The sequence below is a fragment of the Amphiprion ocellaris genome, chromosome 3, assembly GCF_022539595.1.
Source record: "Amphiprion ocellaris isolate individual 3 ecotype Okinawa chromosome 3, ASM2253959v1, whole genome shotgun sequence".
In the NCBI taxonomy this organism is placed as follows: domain Eukaryota; kingdom Metazoa; phylum Chordata; class Actinopteri; family Pomacentridae; genus Amphiprion; species Amphiprion ocellaris.
The window spans coordinates 15,815,296-15,840,469 of NC_072768.1; the positions used below are offsets into that span (position 1 = coordinate 15,815,296).

At 42.2% G+C, this 25,174-nt stretch overlaps 2 protein-coding genes across 3 annotated transcripts in view; one reads left to right on the forward strand and one right to left on the reverse strand.

Annotated features, from left to right (window-relative positions):
* The first annotated feature begins 521 nt into the window (after positions 1–521).
* LOC111574652 (dopamine D2-like receptor) lies at positions 522–3,005 on the forward strand. The gene is made up of 2 exons (XM_023279352.3): positions 522–2,136; positions 2,339–3,005. The coding sequence occupies exons 1-2, from the start codon at positions 607–609 to the stop codon at positions 2,492–2,494; spliced, it is 1,686 nt and encodes a 561-aa protein (XP_023135120.3). The 5' UTR covers positions 522–606; the 3' UTR covers positions 2,495–3,005.
* Positions 3,006–3,026: 21 nt separating this feature from the next.
* The window catches only part of LOC111574669 (potassium voltage-gated channel subfamily D member 2-like), a 33,946-nt gene continuing 11,798 nt past the window's right edge, over positions 3,027–25,174 (reverse strand). Inside the window, exons 3-7 of one of the 2 annotated variants that reach the window (XM_023279377.3) lie at positions 8,662–8,824; positions 8,109–8,207; positions 7,060–7,158; positions 5,804–6,024; positions 3,027–4,589 (exon numbers count right to left, since the gene is read on the reverse strand). In XM_023279377.3, coding sequence (XP_023135145.1) covers positions 4,415–4,589; positions 5,804–6,024; positions 7,060–7,158; positions 8,109–8,207; positions 8,662–8,824 — 757 coding nt within the window. In that variant the 3' untranslated portion in view covers positions 3,027–4,414. The remainder of the gene's footprint in view (positions 4,590–5,803; positions 6,025–7,059; positions 7,159–8,108; positions 8,208–8,661; positions 8,825–25,174) is intronic. The other variant, XM_023279378.3, reaches the window with a different exon arrangement.

Consider the following 25,174-nt stretch of genomic DNA (forward strand, 5'->3'; position numbering starts at 1 on the left):
ATAGTCCATAAGCTTACACATTTGAAGCAAAGAGCATTTCACACTTTATCTCCAAACAGGATTACACAATGTCATGCTATAATCCTGCCGCATTGCTCCCTTTATTTCCTGAGCCAATTCAAGAACTCCCAAGTCATCCATCTGGCATGCTTAACGCAGAGCTTTTAACCTTTGTGAGGTACTGTATTAAATGAACCATATAGCTGTTCACACATATGCATACTGTGCCCTATGCAACACAGTACAATACTATCATCGATTCTGCTTCTCAGATCTGAACCTGTTGTTCTTGTACATCAGGATTAAGACAATGGCATCTAAGTACTATTCAATTAACAACCAGTGCTTTTTCCAGTTGTCTCTGCTGTGAATACACTGCAGGGTTTTTAATGGTTGTGAACACTGAGTACTCCCAGATGACCCACTGGTGCTGTGGAGTGATAATGAAAAGGGCGGATGCTTTGGCGTAACTTGTCCAAGCTACAGGTTTGCCCATTAATATCATTCACTGAGTGGAGATGCACAGCAGCGAGAGCAGCAGGTTTGCTATACGTTCGGTCAGTGAGGAGGGAATGAAGGTACAGAAGTGAACATGGTGACTCTCTGATGCTGGAGATGACAGGAGATCCTGCACCTGCATGGGACTCTGGGAACGGCACCATTTGGGAGGAATACATCGACATTGCCTTTGTGGCGGCAAACAGCTTGATTTTGTTAATCACTTCTGTTGTGGGCATTACAGCAAATGTTTTTGTCATACTGGCAGTGTATCGGCAAAAATCGCTGCAAACCTCCAATAATGCACTGGTGGTGAATCTGGCTGTTATAGACTTTCTGCGGTGTGTATTCGACTGCCCCATTCTGCTAACCATCATTATCACTGTGTATCAAAAAGGACAGTTGGACAGTTTGACCTGTGACACACAAATGGTCTCTTTCTCTTTCAGCTGCTGCATACAGTTGTTAACGCTGGTGTGCATAAGTGCAGAGAGATACCAGGCCATCGCACAGCCCTTCAAAACTAGTCAACGAAAAGCAAGGATTACGGTACTCATTCTTCTCACATGGATCTTGGCTATTCTGATGGCTGTTTTTTCCCTGATATTTTTTAATGACTCACCCGTGCATGTGCGATGCCAGGGACGACAGAGAGAAACATCATCTTCCTATGACAACTTTGGACTTTACATGCTGTTCCCACTGTGGGCAGCTTGCTTCAGTCTTATCATTGGATTCTACTCTAGCATATTTGCTGTAGTGAGATCACACAATCGCAAAATATTTGATAAAGGAACTTCTTCTCCTCCTAAAAAAGACACATCAGAAGATAAGCAAAAAAAGGAAGAGACAACAGTCGTGGAAAATGGACATGGAAAATCTGAGCAAAACCAAACCCTGAGCATCCCTGTTGCTCAGGCACATCCTGAGCCAAATTCATCAAAGAAAAAATCTTCAGCTTCTCTGCTGACCTCAGGAAAAGCTCCTCAGTGTCTCTCCATTAGTCCAGAGAATAAAAAAGAATTCAAAAATACACTGGAAATAAGTGACTTAGAATCAGACCAACCTGACTCCGCTGCAGTGCAGTCTGCAGTGGAGACAACTAAGGAGAAACATTTAAAAACAGAGCAGTCCGGCATCAGTGCCACAAATGTCACAAAAGGAAATGCAGCTGCTAATGTTAAGAACTCAACCACAAAGACGCAGGTGTCGAGCAATTTCAACACAGAAAACCAGCCCAAAGAGAGACTGAAAGCCGACAGAGAAACCAGCCCCAGTGTTTTGTTGACTGCACAGTCAGAAAATCCTGAATCTACATCTGTCTTACTGATTGAACCAAAACAAGCAAAGAACAGCAGTGAAGGAGAAACACTGGCTGTTGCTGCAGTGAATCAAGTGTCTTCATTACCTCCAGTCTCGAGCAATGTCCCTGAAACAGAAGCTATAAAACAAAACATGGAGGTAGAAGGAGCTGTTTGCATGATGCCTTCAAAAGCAGGGAGAGAGAGAGCAAGCAAAAAGAAGGAAAGTAAAATGGCCAAGCGTGCTGGCTACATAATCATAACCTTCCTCCTATTCTGGCTGCCACTAATCGCAACTATCCTGATGAATTTTGTTCAGAGAAACAAGAACACACAGGTAAGCCATGATGCTATGATTTATAAGATTATCATGATGTCAGATTGTGATTTTTGAGCATGACATGTTTGTAACTTGTATATTTGATTCATTATCTACTAGTTGAGATATTGTTATGACTTTGTGAATCAAGCAATCACCAAAAACACATTTTGAAAGTCTACATGTCAGGATCTCTAACACTTCATGATTTTTTTTTTAGGTGAAGATTTTTCAGGACTTGGAGATCCTGTCAGTGTCTGTTGCCTGCATCACTTCACTGAGTGACCCGATAATATATGCAGCAGTGAACCCTCAGTTTCGGACAGAGTTTAATCGTCTGAAAAACAATTTTAAAGCAATGTTCGATAAGAAATGACATCATATACGCTTCTGTCTACTTTTAAGTGGCACCAAATAACCATATTCATATTCGCCGTGGAACTGAATATCGGACTGAATACTATTTGTCTAGTCATTGTTCAAATATTAACCATATTAAACCCCATTTGTCAAAGCATGAATTTTTATTTGGCTATAAGAAGCCTATTATTTTATTATGCTGCTGTGTTATCTTAGATTTTATGCAGGCTGACTTCTCAGCAGTTACTAAACACTGCAGAGTAGAGGCAATGCATGCTGTGACAGGCTGCACCGACCAACGCAATCAGCTCAGCAGGGGGGGGACGCTGCTGAGCTCTCTGTCAAACAGCCACTAAGGCCTGCCTGTCTGTCTCCAGAGACCCTCCCCAAGACCCACCGCTGGGCCAGTCAGGTCCTCACATGTCCTCCAGCAGCACCTAATTATTATCCCATCCTGTTACAAGCGATGCTCTTTGAATAATGAGGGAAAACATTATGAAATCCGCCTAATCGTGTTCTAGCTTGGAAAAAAAAAAGGACATGGGTCATTTAATGGATGTTTCAGTAGAGCTACAGTATTTATTCTATCCACTGCACCAAATGCACAATGTCTGATTATTTGCCTCCTTTTTCCTTATCCCTTATATATGTAGTCCATGACAAGTTTTTTATTTTCATTAAAAGCAAAATGTTGCAGAATTTACATCATAACATACCAGCATCATTTTCTTTCCCTCCAGCCAACTCATTTTTACTGACATATTTCCAACAAGAAGCAGAGACATACTTTAATAAAACAGAATTCGGCAATGACAGCATGCAAATCCTTAATTCAACCAGTTAACAGACAAAAATAGTATGCCGACAACTGTCAACTTAATCTTGAAATGAGAGGAGCCAACTTCAAATGCAGTCGTCCTAACCGAGATATTTACAATATGAAAAATGTACAAAATGGCCTTTTAACACAGTGAAATCTACCAAGTATAAGAATATCATAATTTATGGGAAGGTCAATGGAACTGATGTTCAGCACTCTTTCGTGTGGGATTTCCAGGTCAATACTATGTGTCCACGTTAGGGTTAGTATTAGTTAAGTGTTGCCGAGAACATTCACTTATGTTTCTACCTTGTGACCTAACTAATATATACCCTGTATAGTTCTCAATATCAATTGTTAACTAATGACAGTGGCTTTCACACAGATCCATATCAGAATGTCAAATATGTAAGCTAACACAGATTTTGTCATTTGACTTTCACTTGCACATTTCACAAATATGTCAGGATGCGTAGTATATTTTACTCATCAAGCGATGACATCAATCAGTTCATGAGTCAGTTAATGAATATTCACAACAGTAATCCATTCCGGTGGATGTATGTTTTCTGAATTTACAACAGTTAGGGGAGTATCGGAAACCATTTAATTGGGGGGAGGTTTCAAAACAATCTATGGTGGTGAGTGAAGAGAACGTCTCTAGTGTGTAAGGGGATTGATTGAATATTCACAAAGATGACCTTCAGGTAATGAATATGTGTGCTTTGTCATCAGAGGCCATCGAGACTGACCTTTAAACATCTGCCTTTCCTCCTTTGAATAAGAGACAACAAATACAACTACATTACATATTCAAAAATAAAGTTTTTTTTCTCAGTAATTTTAGGCAACAACGATGACCAGGCATTCCCAACACTTCCTTGCTCTGCTGTGCTTAATGAAGCGAGATCTGCTGGTTCACTTCCAAGGCAGCTGTCCACATCTTTTTAATACCATGCAGAGTTTGACATCAGATGAGATCACTACTTCAAAAAACCCCCGACCTCTGCTAATCTTAAAATTCCTCTAGATTATGGCAGGTTGATGCTCGGTGGTCCCTCTCCTCAGCATCTGGTGCTTAGGGAGACCAGTTAGCTGATCAGATAGGCATGACATCTACAAGGCAGATACTCGGACAATGTTGCTCTGAGAGTAAGCTGTGGTGGTGGAGCTGTCCCCGTCTGATGAGGTCACCACCGGGGCAGACAGGCTGACCATGCAGGGAGTGATGTAAGGTTCATCACATTTCAAGGGCACAGTCTCATCGAGTTTGGCGTTCAGGCTGGAGCGGCTGCGAAGAGAAAACCCAGGATGAAAGAGCGTGAGAGGTCTGACCTTGTAAATGTATTACACAAAGCCGCTTTTACACTCCTTTTATGTACATTCTTATTCTGCATAAAAGCCAGGATGAAAAAGAAGTCCTTTTCTGGTGTGAATTTCTAAAAGAGCTTCATCTCATGTTGCTCATTAAGGTTTATTTCGGTTTACAATTTGGACTTCTGCAGAGTCTATAAGGAATATACTGAATAGGAAGACAGTGTGTATGAAGCCAAAGGTTTACACTAAATATACTGCATTTAAGACCAAACTCTTTCGAAATGTGGTTCATTCTGTGAAACATATCCTGTAAAAGCCTATGTACCAGATGTGCTCATTTTCTAAATGACTGCAGGCGTACAGTACTGTTCTGTTTTTACCTTAAATTAGATTTCACACTTAAAATGAATGTTATCACATGTAATTGCATGCTCATCAAGAAGATAGGACTATTCTCACCCATGCATGAATATTTTCACACCAAGATTATTAGACTGGTTCAACCACTTCATGAAATTACTTTTATTCCCTTATCCCTTGCAGTATCAAGAAATGCAGATCATTTTGGTTTTACTTGCATCTTTTTGTGATACAATGCTCTGAGGATTCTGCTGCCACCCATTATAATAGAGGGAAATTAAAAATACAATATTTAATGTCCCTGCTACTCTGGATGATCCACTGTCAACTATTTCCATGAGAGCAATTAGGTAGAAAGTGGTTCCAAAGAAAGCAGCGAGGATTATTCAGACTAACAGAAGCATTGTGCCAGAAAGAAAAGGGATGAAGGAACCAACCACATCATTAACAACATTTGTTTCAACACATGCCAGACCTAAATGTAGATCCGTTTTCAGCCTTACCTTCTGTATTTGCGTGTATATAGCAGCTATATGCTTATGTTTTCTCGTTATTTGTGTTCTATGTCTATATTCTTCAACATTTATTTGTTCAAATATGGCTCCTGTTTCTCTTAAAATATGTATCATTTTTAAAGTACAAGAAGAAATATATATGCAAATCACAACAAAACTGAGATAGATATGGTGTAAATGCATAAACCATTCATTTCCCAGTGTCAAATCCATAAAGTTTATCTTTTTTCATAAAACAGATCCACTGTTTGTGAGTTTGTATGCGTATTTAATGTGTTTTAAAAGGCACCAAACAGAAAACCAGACGGACTACCTGTTGGCCACTGGCCTCTCCCTTATCTGTATGGTGCTGAGTTCCTGGTTGTTTGTGCTGGGCAAGCTGAAGCTGCTCTTCTTCCTGTGGCGTCGGGAGCAGCATGAGCTGAGGCCATGCGGCGACGAGGACAGCGAGGAAGTGCGGGAGCCTGACTTGTTCATCACAGAGATCTCCATGCAGTTGGCCTGAAACGTCTGCTCGTCCACAAACTCATGATTCTGCAGAGGGAAGCGGCAGAGATTTGGATTCAGCGTCGCTTATGAATCACTCTATTACATCAATGATGGGCTCTGCTAAATAATGAGTAAAGATGTTTCACAGTAAAGACTAAACAGACTGAACCAAATCCACAGCAAAATTGTTTAATAATTGGAAAATGAATCATCAAGGGAATAGAAATATATTGGCCCAGATGTCCATATTAAGTGCCATCTGTGAAAACATTCACAACTGTTATCCCTGTGACAAATGAGCATGACTTGAAGGTCAGGCTCCAAGTGTGTTTTGGGCCCTGCCAGCAGGTGGCAGAGTGACACTGTGTGAGATCTGATGCCATGATGTCTTGGCTCAAGTCTCCGTTCTTATACCTTCCTTCTGTAACTCTTGTTCTGCTCCCTGTCTGTTATCTATAATGTACGCCATGAGAGGCCTGATGCAAACATTTGCGCCGCCATCTGAATGGCATGAAGCCTTTATGGAGCTTTTCCCGGACGAGAGGCAAGCCTTTTACTGGGGGGAGGATCATCCATGAGGAGAAACACTGATTTACTGCCCGCCTATGTCCCTGTACAGGGTTTAGAGCTGCAAGTGTAAAACTCATGTCACAGCCAAACATTAAAGAGGCTCTTACATCTCTAAATTATAGATAGCGTAAAATGAAGTATGCTGGTTTGTTTGGAGGAAATAATGTTCCGGGCTGACAGAGTCATGTTATCTTTAGCATGTTGCTGGCGAGGGGACTCAACATTTCCCAACCCCATTTACATCTATTTTTAACTTGTGGTGCATATGTGTATGGATGAAAAAACTCACTTTGTTTCTATTTGCAGCTCACTGTAACAGGCTGGAACTACTGATGATAAAGCTCAGACTGCCCGAGTGATGCAATTTTACATAAAAGGAACTTTCTCTTTTACAGAGAGCTATTTAAACTGTTTAAAGTCTGTTACTAAGACAGTAAAAATGTGATTGTTTTCTACTGGACACAGCTTTTCAGTTCTGGGAGTAAGGGGGGGGAAAAAAAGGATTTTTACCGTAGTTTTCTCCAGGCAATGCAGCAGATGATGATGTTGGCTCTCAAAGGGAGGGGTGGCGGCCTTCCCCACCAGGGCTTGTCCTGCCTCCTTGGAGGCCTTGGAAGACACAAAGTAAAATAAAAAAAAGGGGGAAAAAAACAGCAGCGTAGATGAGCAGGATTAGACGCCGCATGCTAACAGCTTCAGGCAACAACTAGTAGCTCGGTGATGTAGTGGAAAGTACGCAAAGCACTGAGAGTTGAAATGCTGATCTGTAGCACGGCAGCCAATCTACTGAACCTAGTGAGATGGTGATGTTTTAGGGAAGCACAGAGACAGTGGCTGATTACGACATCTTTCATTGATAGAATTGGTTTTGCCATTTTGTTTTCACTGATTCAGTGAAGAGGACCAGAAAAGTCAAATTCGAACTGAGCTCATGTCAGTGCAACAGCAGTGGCACACCTAGACACAGATCGAACAGATTGTACCAAACACAGCACAGATTCTGGACCATAACAACACTACACACTTGACACACGGTGGATGAAGCTCTGCACGGCTCTGGGATGGAAGGTATGTTGTATTAGTCTGCACTACAACCCGGATGCTCTAGAAATAACACACAAAACACACAGCAGATCAGAAACAGAGTTTAGAGGAGATGCAGGCCGAGCAGACAGTCTCCATAGGCGACCTACTGTCCAGTAAGTCTTTGGTTCCCTCCTTCCCCTCCAAACCCTGTTGGACAGACATGCAGAGCTTGGTCATGAGTCAGTGTGACTGTAATGGCTGTGCTCCACCAGAAGGCAAGTGTGCCTGCCTGGCCCTCCTGCTGTATGGACAGAGAGAGAGTGTTGACGAAGCATGTCGATGCTGCAGCTGAGAAGTGTGATGTAAGAGAGAGGACGATCACACAGAAGCACTGGGATGACAGCAGCCCCTGTGTGACAGCATGAGAAGCCCCCCCCGAGTGTGTGGTGGCATGGCCCCCCGAGCAGAGCGGCATGCAAGCGTCAGCGAGGCCCCGGTCAGTCAGCCCCCAAGCTGCTGCTTGGCCCTGTTACCTCCTCCAGCGAGTCGATCAGGAGCCCATTTTGTTTGTAGCGCATATAGGCATTAGTGCCCCGAATCTTCGCAGCACGGATTCTAGCAAGGCGAGTTTTCTGTTTGAACAAACAGACCTCTGTTTTAGCCTCTGATGGTTTGTCTGTCACACTAATTGGCTCTGTCTCCCTCTGGCAGCCGCAGTATTTAGCAGGCAGAGGCTACGCTTAAATCTACGATTAGGAAATTCTGCCTTAGCAAACATTTTGAGGAAGAAATGCACATATTGCCATTGAAAAGCTGCTGACACAATACTCTGAAGATCATTTGTTCAGTCATTGTCATTGTCATTGCCTTTCTTATTTCTTTCACCCACTGAAATATACTCAAGCAAGTTTAGCGCATCCAATACACACATACACAGAAGCACAATAGAAGATTAATATTCTACAAGATAGTGTTTGCCCTGTCATTGTGTTACGTGTGGATAAGACAGGGACAGAGGGAAAAAAGGTCAGATAGAGGCAAAATAAAGAGAGATAGAGAGAGGCAAGGAAAAGGGAGATTCAATACCCTCTGGGCTCGTCGCTTCTCTGCCCGCTGGCTTTGGTGGTAGATACGGCTGAAGTTTGACACTATGACAGGGACAGGCAAGGCAATGACCAGCACCCCACTCAGAGAGCATATGGACCCAAACACCTTCCCCACGATTGTTTTTGGCACCATGTCACCGTACCTGAAACACAGAAAAACAGACAGCAGTGAGTAAACAGGGTAGAAAAACAACAAGAAAAAAAAAATTTGCTTTTAAAGAATCCACCCTGGAAGCTTGTTTTAGCATGTTAAGCTGTTGTGTGTTTAATGTTATTTTTAATAGTCTTGAAATAGTTACAATGACCTTGGAATATTTCTCCACTTCAAATAAGAAGTCACACATTTGAAGTGGGTGAGGAATAAATAGGACTTCTCTGAAGTTTCTTCTTCTTGGCCTACTTTCTGCATGCCATCATGATGCTCCTCTTTTAAAACCCTGTTTCATATATAATTACACACCTGCTGGCATCGGTTAATGCTTTCACGTCGCGACCAAATGCGCTACATATCCTCTGTGACCTCTGCTAGCCAAACAGCTTGTGAAAGATACAGGGAGTAGTATCACATCGAGTAAAAGCAAAAGGGGAAGGGAACAGTGTGATGCCGAACCCTGGAGAGAGTGTTTAGGTCTGTGGGTCTCAGCAACAGCCACTGGTGTGTTTTGTTCCTCTTCCCACATCATAATGGGCCTTGAATATGGAGTGCAGATACAGAGTGAGACAAACAATTCGCATTCAACATAAAGAGAAAAACAGCTCTTTGCAAATTATGCACAACACTAATCTGATGGCGCACCTAAGCTCAAGAAACAGAGTGTTAATTTTCAAATGCTGAACAGGCTGCATTTAGCACAAACAGATTAAAGTCTGTGCAAAGCAAACTCAAGAGATTTGTTAGGAAATAACTGCTAAAAAAACTAAACATGTAAAGACTATGAACTACTACTAATTTGTGGAGTTAGACTGTTAAATGTTTTTCATTATTTTTGTGTTCAAACAAAATCGTGACACACTGAAACCATAATTCTTTTAATCTCTCTCCCAATCACTATGAAAACTAGAGATTATTAGCATCACTGGTTCTCCTGCTTGACCATGGGTTACTACAGCTACTAACCTGCCAGCTAGCTCAGCCTGAAAATGCATCCTCAACTCAGGATCACCTCCAATGCCAGCCTCTGCAGTTACCATTTTACACTAGGTAGTTTCATGAACTTTTATCGAAGACAACGGAGGTTTACGGATAATTCAGTGAGTGGATCCAAACCTCTCATCCTGCTGACATGTGGTGCCATCATCAGCAAATGTACCCCAATGAGATGAGCTGCTGTGTGTGGTAATATTATAATCATAGTAGGTAACTTAGTCCACAGTAACAGTCATTTTTATTGGTGGTACCTAATGATTATTACATGGTGTGGAATCATTTTCATGTGCAAGGTACGCTCAAAAAGTTCTTTTTGTGAGTCTGAAGATATCCATCAACATGACCCCACCTATAAGTCAAAGATCATTGGTGGTAAAGCTGTGATCCAGAGTCTAAATAAGAGTCTTTGCGGTGGAGGAGCTTACAGTCTCCAAGACCAAAGAGCACAGGTCAGGAAAGGAGTGTGCCGGGAGTGTCCTTGTCATTTTCTTTGACTACATGGCATTTTACACATTCAGTTCATCTTCATAGATCAGACTGTCATTTCCAAGTTCTACTGTAACACCCTGTGGCTTCTGAGGAAGTACAAGTGCAAGATGGCAATTGGTTGCTTCAGGACAATGTGTAAGAATTTTTGTGTGATTACATCACCGCCCACAATCATCCAATCATCCAATCCTAACTTCCCACAGAGCCCGCGCAGTTTAAAACCAGCCTCCAGGAAAACACTTTAGAGGCCGGTGTTTGGGTCAGTGGAGCAGAAGAACAAGTTTTCCTCGGCATCCGATTGTGCGTAAAAGTCCGCGTTATTGGTGCCGTTTGGAATATAAAAGGAGAATCTGTTGCCGTCAGTGTCAACAGCAGGATTGGAATATTTCCTTGGTGGAGTTTTCCAGGCATTGCCAACGTCAGTGGAGCCAAGGCCGACCTGTTACCGACTGACTGGTCCACGGTACCGTGAGTACCCGGTGTAAATAATATACATCCTGTCACTGCTGAGTTGTTCCACTGCACTGAGAGACGCTATTCCTGTGATTCGATAGTTGATTTCCTGTTTTGGTTTCGTGTTTAAACAGTCGCAGTAAAACCCGGAACGGATTTTTTTGAACTGCGATTTGCGTTGTGTTTGGATTGAACTGAACTGTGGGAGAAACCGGGGCGGATTATTGCCTGAGTGGGTTGAACTCACAACTGCAACACAAACACACGTTCATCCACTCCCATTGGTTGTTTGTTTGTTTTGGAAACACACTTCCTAACTGCTGAATTGAGTTGTGGTCTGTCTTTGCTTTATTCACTTAGTTTGAAGTGGTGAAGCGTTGTGTTTGGATTGAACTGAACTGTGGGGAAACCGGGGCGGACTATTACCTGGGCGGTTTGAACTCACAATTGCAACACAAACACACATTCATCCACTCCCATTGGTTGTTGGTTTGTTTTGCAAACACACTTCCTAACTGCTGAATTGAGTTGTGGTCTGTCTTTGTTTCAGCATTTAGCATTGTTTTTGTTTTTTGTGCTTGAATTCATCCACTGGTCGTTTACCTAGTTTTGGATGATTTGACAATTTGACTATTTTGTTTGAGTTTTCTTATTTGTCAGACTTGACCCTGATCGGCATCCCTCCCTATTAATCAGATCAAATCCTGCTATAAATGCACGTGCTTATTGCACAGTTTTTGGCAACATCAACACAAGTGTCGCTTCCTACTTGCTTCTGTTCCTCTGAAGCGATACAATATGAATTCTCACCATTTTTACCCCAGTGAAGCAGATTCATTAATGCAACTGCAAAATGGGATGGAAGCCTTCCAAGAGTGGCAGGAGCGCTGGGAGCAGTGTATCATTGCACAAAGTGACTATTTATAGTACGGCAGCTGAATTTAAATCAGGCACAGTTTTTGGTTTGGTGCAGACTCTAAACTTTTTGATCACATCTCATATTGTTGCTAATACTGTTGCATGTAATTTCACACTGGCCTTGTTCTGTTAATGGAGTCCATGGGGAAATACACTGCTGATCCATGGGTTAGTTTTTTTTTGTGTACATCAATACGGCTATGACAAATAATTATTGGATCTTTGCGATTCTACGTTAGTGGATAATTACAAATATGGACTAAGGGACACCTTGCCTTACTGGGAAGGGGGTGTAAAATTAACATTAGCAACTGCCATACACCAGTGTGGTTAGTAAGATTTATCTTGTTGGTGTGAAATCTGTCACTTGAACCCTGTGGCAGATCAAACAACCGAACCAAGACTGTTTGCATAAGTGGGTCTTAGTGGTGTGGTTAGTGTGTGGTGTGAAATCGAATGAACCAACCACAGTGTGCAGCCCCAGTGAAGCTGCTAGATGGACCATTTTTAGGGTGTCGTGGTAACTGAGACTTAAGAGAGGAGGCACCTTTCCTGTGACTTGGTTTGGTTTCAGTGGCTTCAGCAGACACACCCCCAGCCTGTGATTTTAAAACTTTATTTTTTTCACTTAGTTTGAAGTGGTTAATGACACATTTCAGTGAATACATATGTATCGCTGCTTTGGGATTTTATTAGTTGTGCATATGTCAAACAGGACTGATATCCCCAGTCCCATCACATTAATGTGCCTGTCTTGTATTAGAAAGTCAAACCTGTCTGTTATCAAGGTAAAGCTACAATCAAACTGTCTTCATGTCCTCAACTTCTTTGCGTTAGCAGACACCTCTGGTGCCACTTAACAAGCTCTACCAAGCTTAACATTTTTCCTCAACAACAGTGACATTCCGCTGCAGCACACAGGGCTGATTATTGCTCAACATCATTACATAATTAGGGGGGGAAAAAATCCTGATTTCTCCAAGGCAATTAATTGAACAAAATGCAACCCTGCAAATCCTTCACAAATAATTGGAACATAACCGCATATTCACCGCCAGCCCTTTGCTGACATGCTAGGCCACAGGCAGCACCATGATTTAAATGCAATGCAAGTGAATGATTCAGAGCATGTATATTTTCTCTTGTCATCTAAACATCCCTCTGAATGCTGCAGAGGATCAGCAGCTCACAGGATTGCAGGTGGGCGAGATGAATGATCGAGACCCTAATGCGAAAATGACCTGAGAAGACCATTACCTCCAGAGAGTAAGATGAATGCAGGTAGGAAGGGATATCAGCATTGCTCAGTGGCTGTGACAGCAGCGCGTCTCTCGAGTGAGGGAGGGTAATGTGAATGTATCGCTACACGGGAGGTTGACTATTTCATAAATGAAGTTGTCTAATGCCCACAGCCGTCTGCTTGAGTCATTAGCTTCAGGTTTCCATCACGTTGGGCCCAACAGCCTGGTCTTTTACAGAGCTTGGGTGGAGAGATGTAAAAATGGACATTTTAATATCACGCTTGACAGGTCTTCATGTACAACAGTTTGCTTTCAAGTTGACTTATCTCACACAGATGTCATTAGCTTTACAGTTCATTACAGGTCAGGTCATTTTTCCATGTAATCACAGACGAAGCCTGACAGCAGGTGACAATTATAGATTCTGGATGAACTGTTGAAAGCCTATTAAGAGATCCATGTTAAAACGCAGGACAGCGTCGCCTCACATGAGTGCAGCTGCTCACATGTGTTTTATTCCAGTGGGCGGAGTGGCAGAATGCTGCCACGTTAAGTGTGGAATACAACGTGTTGCAGTCCTTTCAGCGAGTGTCGTCTTTTGAAAGCAAAGCATAGTTGTGAGAAGGTGAAAAAAGAAAGGAGCAAGCGCGCTCTGGAGAGAAGCACTAACAGTGATGGATTGTCCATAAGGGGGGAGCTGAGATACACAAAGCTCTGCCTCCTGGATGATGGCAGAGGTAGGAATTAACAGCAGCGACAGATTAAAGTAATGTTCCTGCTTTGTTCTTGTTGTCTCTGACTACCGGGTACCCACGTTTGCTACCCCAAGCTGACATGGGTGAGACACGAAGATGGATGGCCAGATTCTTATCCTCACTGCAGAGGAGGAAGAGGAATGTCGGAATGACTGAGTATCAATTCCCCAGTTCCACCCACCTGAAACCATACTGTGCTCGCACTCGCGCTGCTCTTAAAAAACAACGCATTCTGTAGAATTGTCCTACGGTGAGACGACAGCATTGCAGATGAAGCCCGGCACGGTGAGGGAGTGAAACGGGGGGTTTGCTTCAGACGGTACAGGAGAAATGTCAGACTAAAAGGAATATTTGAATTCCAGAACCGGGGGATGAATGTCCCCGCCTGGCTTGGATAATAGACCAATCAAACATTCATGAGTCCCTGTATCAACCTGCGTGGCAGAGTTTGTGCGGTTGACCTTAAAAGCAGTGCGGTATTCCATCAGAGGTGCTCTGAGACAGATTTCTGTACATGACCTCACCGCCTCACAGCGAGCACTGACACTCAAAAACACGAATGCACCTGGACACACACAAACACACACACACACACACACACACACACGATAACATGCACTGGTTTGTGTGTGTGGTCGTATGTGTTTGTGTGCGTAGAGGCCTTTAATTTGACATCTAGTTAAACCAATCCCCCTTTCTAAAAAAGCAATCTTGTTCCTTGATTGTCTTCCAGAACCCTGTGTCTGAAATCTGACTGCCATCTGGTTAGTGGGAAGTGAAGGAAAAAAAACACACACAAGATATCTGGATGACTTTACAGACACGTCATTTGTTTACTTGTCTTCTCAGCGACGGGGCAGGTTCTTTTTTCTGAAATCAAAGTGAACAAAATGAAATCTTTTTAGTTAAAATGAGCTTAGGTTGTAGAACCTGACCTTTTCTGGTCATTTGCAACACTGTGTCTGCTGCACACAAATAAAGTGTTTGGGGATTGGTGAGAGAATGGAAACGCTTACAAACGTAGATTGTGCAAACCCCTCTTAAGTGAGTTCAGGCTCAAGTTTCTGATACAAGCACAGAGGTCTAAAATAAGTCCTGCTGTCCCACCAACTCACATTCATTCCTAACAGCTTAGTAATGCTGACAATTAGGATCCAAGAAGGATTGTGGCAGATTGTTCAGCTGAGAGGGCTTTGTCAACTGTATTAAAACCCATTCATCCACTGGCACCTCTGTCATGGTACTTGTAGCTTCCACTTCCCGTATTTTACCATGAAACTAGCTCACCTCCTTCAGAAGTGACTGTAGTAAAGTGGAGTAATGAAAGCAACAGGAACGGCTAGCATTCAGAAGGCCTCGTAGTATTCGATTCCATTGTTGAGCAATCAAGGTCAGGTGTTCAAACGAAGAAAAAAACCTGTGATGAAGATATTGAAGCTGCTGGACCGTGAGGTAACATCCTATTAAAGCCTTCATGGTAAAGACATTAAACCTCTCTTTTATCAAACTGCACTTTGATCTACTCCACTTTGATATTTCAATGAGAAGCAGTGGAATGAAACTAATTTAATTAATACATTAACCATTTTGATTCATCAGCTGATTAGAATGAAGATGAATTAAGCACACTGTCCTATCTCATGCGCCATCTATGCATGTTGTTTCATGGCAGTAATTACTGAGGGGCCTGCAATCTGATAATCTAAATCTCAAATTAATTTCAATCTCACCTCCTTCCATGAGAGTGATTTAACTTCACATCCCACTCAGCATTTGCCTCCTATTATCTGGAAGTGGGGATAGTTGCACTGAAGAACATTCACTGGCATTTGTTGAGTCACAGTGAACTTGCTATGCTAAAACAAGATTCATTCGAAAAAGCACTTTATCAAAAAAGTATGTCTAGGTCAACCCCTCTTACTCTGACACGGCATTAACATTTTTTTTATTATTTCAAAAAGATGAGATTGGTAACTTCCAAACATGCTCTCTGCATCAAGTATCCTCAGCAAGTCTTTGAGAATTCTGCGAATGCACGATTTTCAGTTTGACCTTCATCGAACATCCCATCGCACACCGACTCCCTATCAGTGCTTCCTGAGGTAATTCACTAGCTCAGTTTCACAGTTCAACGGTTTCTACAGCAGAGACAAGCCCTCCAAACCTGTGAGACCAAAACCTGTCAGTTCATCTGAAACTCCCAAACTGTCACCGACTGTACCAATCAAAAGTTGATTGTGACAGAGAGAGGCATTAAAACTGTGCAGGGACAACGGGATAGTGGCAAGGTCGGGAAGTATTAGATACCCTTAAAGTGATGACATCTCCTGCAGGCGTGATGTGAAATGTAAAGCTACTGCAGAGGATGTCAGAAGGGTGTCAGAGTGGACACGACACTGAAACCTTTTCTGAGGACTTAACATAGACTCTTGTAGACATTACTCTGACCGGCCGAGAAGGGCTTCATTTTTTACAAGTCATGACAAGGAGCAAATGGAGCAATGCAGCACAACAATACGGTTCTCTACACCTTCTCCACAAGGCTGAAAGAGCACAATATTCATCCTTGCTGACAGTTAAATAATAGATGTACCAGAAAAATGTAATTTTCCTCCTGAACTCCATCATGCTATGAACTATGAATTCAGAATTCGAAGAAAATGGATTGCACTGCCTACATGTCATAAAGGCATACTAACATGAGTGACAAGAAGATATAAATTTTCTGGGCTTGTGTTTGAGTCGACTGCAAGATTTATGGAGTACTACAGGTGAGGTCGTCAGGGTGGTTATGTCATATTAATAGCGCTCATAAAAATTACTCTTCGTAAAAACAAGAAAGAAAAGGCTGCATGACCAACCTTTACTGTACCAAGAGGCAGTGAATCTGGCCATCGAGCGAGAAAAGAGAATGCACTATTCACAGACAAACAAGGCTAAAAGAAGGCAGTTGAATAAAAGAAGAATCTCCGTGGTGCATCGTATATTTATATTATTAATGCACCAAATGTACATCTGTTTTGTTTTTTGGTCAGCACGTTAAAATATTAAGCACATTCTGTATTTATCCTTCTCTACCATGAACAGACTGTAAAACAGTGCAAATAAAATCTTTGTATTGCCAGATAGACTGGCAGCATCACTAGAGGCTAGCACCCTGCAAGAATTTCTCAATGCAGTGGCACAGCTACAGAATGTACCACTGCAGTGCTGGGAGAAATACTGCGAGCTTTCAGGATTGTGAAACACAATAAATGAACATGATCTCCAACATGATCCCTACACAGAAAATATCATTCCTGATGTTCTGCACTGCATCTCTGGCTACAGGCCGGGGGCACAACATCCAAAATGCTGCCTCTCTTGGGTTTGGACACCAAAGACTGATGGGATTAAGAGTGTGTGGGCTGATAGGACTCTGCTCCGATGCTATCCCTCAGATATACATCATTATAGAGAGGGGAATCCCACAGGCGCTGGGATTAGCCCGCTAGATTTTCACTGCAGGTGATAAGGGAGGGAAGGAGAGGCTGGCAGAACTACACAACATAATGGAGAGATGGGAGAGCAGAGATAGGAGGGAGTCAGAGGACCGCACTGCCTGGTGTAACACGTGTGGTAGGAAAAACGGAGCGTTCGCGTTTGAGTAACTGTGAACAATAGCTACAGGGAAGGATAACTTTGAGACAGGTGAACGTCGCAGACTCTGTGGGCCAAACTGCGCCGCCCGGATGTTAAACCGCAGTAAAATGAAGTGTGAAGCAGATGTGATAGATCATTTCTTTATGCTTTCCACAGCCCAGCTGAGATCCAGCCTCTGCAGATTTGTGAGCGGGTGCAGCTGAAGGTTGGCATGTGACGTTCACGGAGACAGCCATAGCATGTGCGGCCAAATGGCAATCGGTGTTAATGCATTGTAAATGAAGATTTTGTGGTGCAGTAGTGTCAATGCAGCTTTGATCTTCCAGCTGAGCGTTCAACCCCAGAGTGTCAGGAATTACACCGACCCAATAAAGACCAATAAAATTCCACTCTTTTAGCCATGCAGGCACAGATAAACCATATAGAATAATCCCTCACGTATAGGTCTGGCAAAGGCACCTCGGCTCTCTCGCTCACATATCAAACATGAATTCCCTCAGCCCTCCAAATCCCAGCTTAACCCTCACCCCGTATGACATTAGCATGCACGCCCTTTCTCATTTGGGAGATCTTCTTAAGAGTCAGGGATGATAAAAAGCTTTCCTCTCTACCGCTCTTCCGTTCCTGACTTTGACTCACCCTTCCTCAGCCTGGTCCTGCCTGCCTCTAACTATGAGTTGGAGATGAAACGCTTCATTCTCTTTCTTTTCCTCCTCCTTTTCTATTATCATGCAGTGCTGGCACAGGCCTGCTTGACATTTTTCTTTTCTTCTGCTCCCTTCCAGTCTCTCAGTCTACACCTGCTGACACTTGAGAAACAACTGCTGTCCTATGCAAAAAAGCACCCCTATCCCACTGATGTTATGTCACGTCACCTTTACTTCAGCTCCCCGGCATCATGATTACAACCGATTCCTTGTGGCAATTTCATTTAATTACTAGATGAGCGACTTCTCTGTATCAATAGAAGGTTTATGAGGGTTGAGTTTCTGCATGGACCCATAAAATAGCATGTCACCCTGCAAATATGCAAATGTTAGAATAACAGTTTGCGATATGTTGGAGGGAGGTCTGGAAGATGCAAGGCTTCGATCAGTCAGGATATGATGCAGCCGAGGTAAACTGACTCAAACATTGCTCAGTCTAATTTGTCATTCTATGTTTAGATTTCTGCCCATCCTCCTTACATTACTCCAGAAAGCCAGGGGCTAAAAATATATTCCCACAACGTCAGTATAATTCTTTGATAATGCAATTACACTGCTTCGTGGCTGAATGGGGAGGGCAAAGGAACATGAAAGAAGGGTTGGAAGCATGAAGGGGCGCCAGAGCTATGGATTATAGGAGAACGTGATAATAAAACGAAATCATCAGACACTCAAGCGATTATGCTAATGAACTCATTCCATATTCATCATAGGTTAATCGGCATGCAGGCGAGAGAGCAGTGGCATTTTGGTGAACACAAAAAAGCTTTGATCGAGCAGGCAGGACATTGCCTCACCTGGAATGTAAAGTCCTGTGGCAGGGTTAAAGGTGACAGCTCAGAATTCTAGAGATGATCAGTTAGGAACAGCAGCGATGGCCTGAGTAATAACAGCATTATTAGGATTTAGTTGTATTATTAATTGCATCGTTCTCATCGCTGAAATACCAGAAGCATACTTGACAAAGCACTATAGCATGATGCTCACAAGACCAGCAGGCCCCAAAATGGCCTCATACTGCAACGTAATGTACATAAGAACCTGATGTGCTGTGCTGATGCTCAAGTACAATTGGCCAGATGAGGTTTTCTAAGTGACCCCTGTTACCTTTGTTGTCTGATCAGGTGATGGAGGAGTGAAAAAAATGTGGAAGGTCTTGTGGATTAGTGCTTCTGTGCTGGAAAGGGGAACTGGTCCAGGAGCCTCATCACACTGACAGCAGATTAGTGCTCCGTGGCGCCAGAGCAGACGGTGCAAGATTAACTTTGATGTGCGATTCCACACAGAGCAGCCGCTGGATATCAACTTCCTCCACCAAATGGCCCCTTAACTCTGAGTTTGCAGTGTGTGCATTCATGAGTTGCAGTATCTAAAAATCTGCTTTTTTTTAAATGGCAGACTACTGTATCGCCAGATTTTGGACACATGAATTGCTCTTCCTGGTAATATAGCACCGACAGTAAAGAGACATTTACAAGGATTTTAAACTGAAGCATGCCACTTTGAGCTATTATTCATTTAGGCTTGCATTTAAATTTTCTTTTTTGGATCAATCAGTCAGTGTGTTTCTTTTAATTAAAGGGGCATATCACAAATTTTGCGCATGAGAATCAGTTTCCTCATAATGAGCTTTAATACTTATCTTGTAGAAACAGACGTATCGCGTCTTCTGTGGATCTCGTGGAGCTTTATAACTCTGTGGTGTCATCAGGGTTATCTGTGCTTGGGCTTGGAGACTTCAAGGAGTTCGAAAGAAGCAGGAATTTACAAGTTAGGAAGGATTTAATGGTCCGTGTAAGGTTTGTTCAGTTCTGCTATCAAAAATGAATCACATGAAAAATGGTTTTGAAACTTCCATTATCCTTTTTTTTTGATTACTTCACATATGGATAATTGTCTCTTTGTTTAATTTTTAATTGTTCACATTTGAGTTGCTACAGAATCAGACTGTTGAACAAAAATTAAAAATAATCCATTCTATATTTCCAGTTTATTCAGCTGTTTTTTTTTGCGCTTGTGATCAGACTGTACCATTACAGGTAGTCACAAACTAAGTGCTGCAGTCCCATTATGTAGTCTACCTACCACATCTGACCATTTTTCACTTGATTCATTTTGTGCAAATTGAACAAAGAACTGCAGTGACTTTTGGGACTTCTTAATCGATTCTAATCAATTTTGATCATTCTCTCTTTTTTCAATTATGTGCCAAGTCACCTTTACTTCAGCTCCTCATCATCGTGATTACAACCAAGTCCTTGTGGCAATTCCATTTAATTACTAAGTGAATTGCTGTACTGTATTGACAGAAGTTTTACGAGGGTTGACTTTCTGTATGGACCCATAAAACAGCAGGCGACCCTGCAAACATCCAAGTAACTACTGCACTTAATGCGTATAGGAGGGAGGTTAGGAAGTGTTTGAACAGTTGAGACATGATGCAGTCGAGGAAAACTGACTCAAACATTGCTCAGAGTCTAATTTGTCATTCTGTGTTTAGATTTCTGTTCATCCTCCTTACATGACTTTAGAAAGCCAGACTGTTTGTACCAAGTCCCTCAACTGTATGAGAACATAATACTAAATGCAGTAGCATATTGTTTAATCAAAAGTTTAAACTATTAGATATAAATATTAAAACACAATTGATGACCACTACCATTTACTGGACCTGAAGGTGGTGATTTGACAGACTGTTCAAAACCCATTTTATTGGTCTTATTTAATTTGCATATTTGATAAGTTAAAATCAGCAACTGTTTTAAATAAAATTCAAAAAAACTACTGCGCCTGCATGTCAACTGATCAATCTTCATGACAAGTGAAAAACTCATGGGGCTGAAAGCTCCAGAAAAGGCAGCAAATGGACTTGTGTGGAATGCTTTGTCAAACTACTTTCTTCAGTCAAAAATTAACTTTTATTGGTGGCTAATTGCTTAGGTATCAATCTGCAGCCTGTAGGCAGATTAATGTGACAGCAAAAGACACAAAAATACACACAGGCAAGATTTAGGGTGAGCAATTCATATGATGCTCAGAATTTGAATGAAGGTGGAAGTATCAGAATAATACATAAAGGATCAACTTTCCCCATGCTCAACACCAGAAACTTCTAGATTCTATTTGAGCTGCAGCTTTAAATTGTCTATATCAGCTTTTTACACCAAACAGCTGCAGCCCCTCATATTCAGGTTCGCTTCCTGTACATACAAAGCGACGCACACATTCAGAAGAGTTACCGCTTTCTATGGGATACTGTAAGTAGATACAGAACCCAATACAGATTCTGGCCTCCGAGTATTTGTCGTACTGATGAAGTATTTTACATCCCTCGGAGAGAGCGGCTTTGAAACAAACAACAAGGTACAAATTCCAGCCGTTTGGAAAAAAAAAAAGACAGCTGCAAGTTCAAAGGGACACTTCAAAATCTCACTGTGAAACTGAGGGGAATAGCGGAGGTTGGGATGAGACAGAAAGAGTGGCGAAGCGTAAAAATGTACTGAGCGCTCTCTCTCAGAGAGTGTGGACGGCAGCCAGACTGGCAACAGCAGCGAGCCCAGATAACAGCAAGCACCAGGAACCAGTGAGAACCTGTAGGGAAGTATTGGGAAGAGCAGCATCTCTTGTAACAGCTGCTGACTGGCCCCTGGGGCAGAGTGGAGCTGCGAGCTGCAGCCATATCTGCCATCACCACACCTGCATCACGCTACTTCATGCGCTTTGGGGGCATCATTACTTTTCCCATTTCACTCCACGAGACTTCTCCTGTCAAATCAAAAAAGGACACGAAAAATAATAACTTAGGTCCATGGCCAGAACGACAACAACAACATAACCAAAAGGTCATTTTGCCAGTGAAAATTGGTCTTGCATCCACGCAGTCGGAATCGGTCATCAGCGGACGCACTGCTCTGTCTGCTCTCACAGTAGGGGTTTGTGGAGTCTGAATTAAACTGACCCCGGGCCAGTGTGTACCTAATGACACAACTGCCATTATATATAACTTCAACATCTTTGTCACCACAGAGGACAGGACTCTTGATGAATAATGATGTTGCACCTCTGAGGACAGGCGGGGTAAAGGCACAGCTTTGGCCGCCACCACAGAGAGCACATTCGAATGTACCGTTAACAATCGTGACTCAACGAAGGTTATTCATTTTAATCACACCACAGCACGCCCTTCCTTCTACTATCCCAGGGGGTTGCTATATTTAAGCACTTTTTCATTTCTTCTCCTCTATTTTTTTTTTTTTTTTTGGTCTTGGCTGATGGCAAGGCAATTGCTTTGTGGGATGTCTGCCCTTGAAGAATCAGACAACAGAAGGAGATATTTATACATGCTGTAGATGTGGAGTACGCAAACTGTATCATATCCTGTCGTTCTATGTATGTGCAGCGTTGAGTAATTGACAGTCGCAGCCTCTTCTCCACTCTACCCTTTAGTCTTTATTCCTCTCTTCTCCCTCTCCAAAACATGTGATGTTAGTTTTGTACCTGTACCTCTAAGATTAGCTGTCTATCCTGAGGGAGAGAGGAAGAATTGGAACGTTCATCTCCCATTTTTCTCATTCATTTGCCTGCTTTCTAATTGGACTTCTCCATCTGTTGAGGTTTACAAATTGTCTTCTGGGGATGTTACAGCTAAAACATCCTATCAAACACACAAATACATCAGGGACTACCTTCTTGGAGTTCTGCCATAGCAGGCACCGAAAGAGTAGCCTGTGTGTGTGTGTGTGTGTGTGTGTGTGTACCTGTGTGTACCTGTGTGTACCTGTGTGTACCTGTGTGATGTATAATCAGAAGTCCAGCAGCATACAGCCTGGAGATAAGTAGATATCCAGCATACGTTGAACTGATTTGAAGCTGGCAGAATTGGCTGCTTGGGGAATTAATCTATCCACTGCACAGCAGATCTGTAAGCAGCGAGTGACATACTTTAATAAGAATTATTTCACAGGATGACAACGTTGATGGGTGCCCGAAACACAGCATCAGTGGTATCGACTGCGGTGTCACATGCGCGTTTAATAAATGCTTCTCCCCTGCGATCTCCAAAGATGTTGAGCAAACAGAACGAAAATGTGAAAAATGGCAAACTTTTTTCGGATTTTTTTTCCAATTCGCACTAGGAGCTGTTAATGATATGGGAAATTGTGTTCCTCACGCTTGTCACTCTTTACATCCCATTGACTGGGAGTTGAATACTCAGGGGCGAGCACTGGAACGTGTGACAGTGTATTTGTGGTGATGATTACAGCCCATTAACTTTGATGGATGCCATTTCATAGAAAAGACGATGGGAGTTGGAGCAACAGCAGCGTGGCTTGTTTTCTGTCGCCAACATGTGTACACAGAATTGTGGAGAAGCAAACTGTAGTGGTGTCCATGCAAAATTGATTTTTGGATCCGAATGAGACCTCTTTACCTTTGGAGGTAATTGAATGTCACATTCAAGAGGTTGATGCTGGCTCAGTTTCCCAGGATGCTCAGGCATGAGTCTTCTGTGACCTATAGAGGACAGCAGGGACCTGAGCGTAGAACATCACCACATATGCGATACGTCAGGAATGTAAATCATGTGTGTGCCAGTTGTGTTTCCCTGCATGTAAGAGTAAGTCTGTATGTGCAAGTAAATGAACCTCAGCTGAATCTGAAATTGATTGCAGTGTCCGGCACTATTAATGTTAACCGTCTGGGCAGCTTTCCTCTCTGTTGAACTCTCTTACTTCTCTTTGCCTTTTGGCCTCAGTCAAAATGAAACACATTTCATTTCATTGCTGGCCGTTGAGTAAAGATAAGGCCACATATGCCAGGAATCTAACTCCTAAGCTTCTCCATAGGGATTATGGACAATTGGCTAAGGGGAAAATACAAATAATAATCAACTGTTTCAGGTTTTCCTCGAATACCTTGAAAAAGAAGCGAAAATCCCTGCATGGAAATGCAATCCTTAAGCAGTTGAGATGCTCCTGTGTAGGACACCCGCAGTGAGACACGCAGAGAGGAAATCCTCTAGATGGGAGCTGAACCTGCTCTGCAGCACCACGGGGACAAACAATCTATGGGAGCTATCATCCATCCTCTTTCAAATAGAGCTTTTAAATTGTTGCCATTTTTTTAAGTCAGTGAAATCCAACCAGTACAGCATCAGAAGGCACTGACAAGATAGGATTAGGATTTGTCATATTTCTTACCTTCAACTTTAATATGCTTACCTGGTTTAACCTTGTTAGTTTTTAGCCCAACTTACCCCCTGGGGTGTGTATTCACTACCTGAATGCTGGCTTTGAAAAACTGCCTGAAGTGAATACATTAAAAGTGAAGTTTTTTATTTATTTATTTATTTTTTTTTTTTTTACAACTTTTTAAAACTGCAGCTCAGGAGGATTTGGTCAGAAGTTAAGAAGGACTCTGACTCTTTGACAACTAAAAGATCAGAGGGTAATTCAGAGGAGTTCCTTTGTATCATTATTTGTATTCTATGTATATGTGTAATTATTAATGCGTTCTTGTGTGAGCAGTATATTAAAGTTGCTGCGATGAGGACCATTTTATTCTGTTTTATATACTGCTATTGTATATTTATTTTGTCATTGTATGTACATTTTGTATGAAAAATTCCCGAAAAAGTAGCAATAGCCGTCAAATAATTTAATTCAATTAATAGAAGTACCTCAAAAATCTGATATTTTTTTCTACCTTCCTCGAGAGGGTCCTGTTACATGTTAATAAGTAAACACCTCACGTGAAGCTACAACACAGTTACAGCAACCCGTCCTGACCTGCCACTGCATCCGGCAGCACCATGGTGGGTGTCACAGGTGACACATTAGCAGGTGAACACTGGCATGCTGCATGGGTACTTTGAATAAAGCTCAGCAGGGTGACTAATACGTCAGTAAAATGTGAATTAATCAACACAGTAGCCGGAGAAAATACAAAGGAAGACATCTTCCAGCAGTCATGTCAAAATGATCTGTGATAACGCAAAGTAGTTCAGTAGGATATTAAAGCAAGAATGAGAGGTATTTCCATTTGTAGACTAGTTGTACAATTACAGAAAAATGACATTTCATTGCACAAATATAAAGACTTGAAGAGAGTGTAGCCATGCTAGTAGCTTTGTGAGGCATAT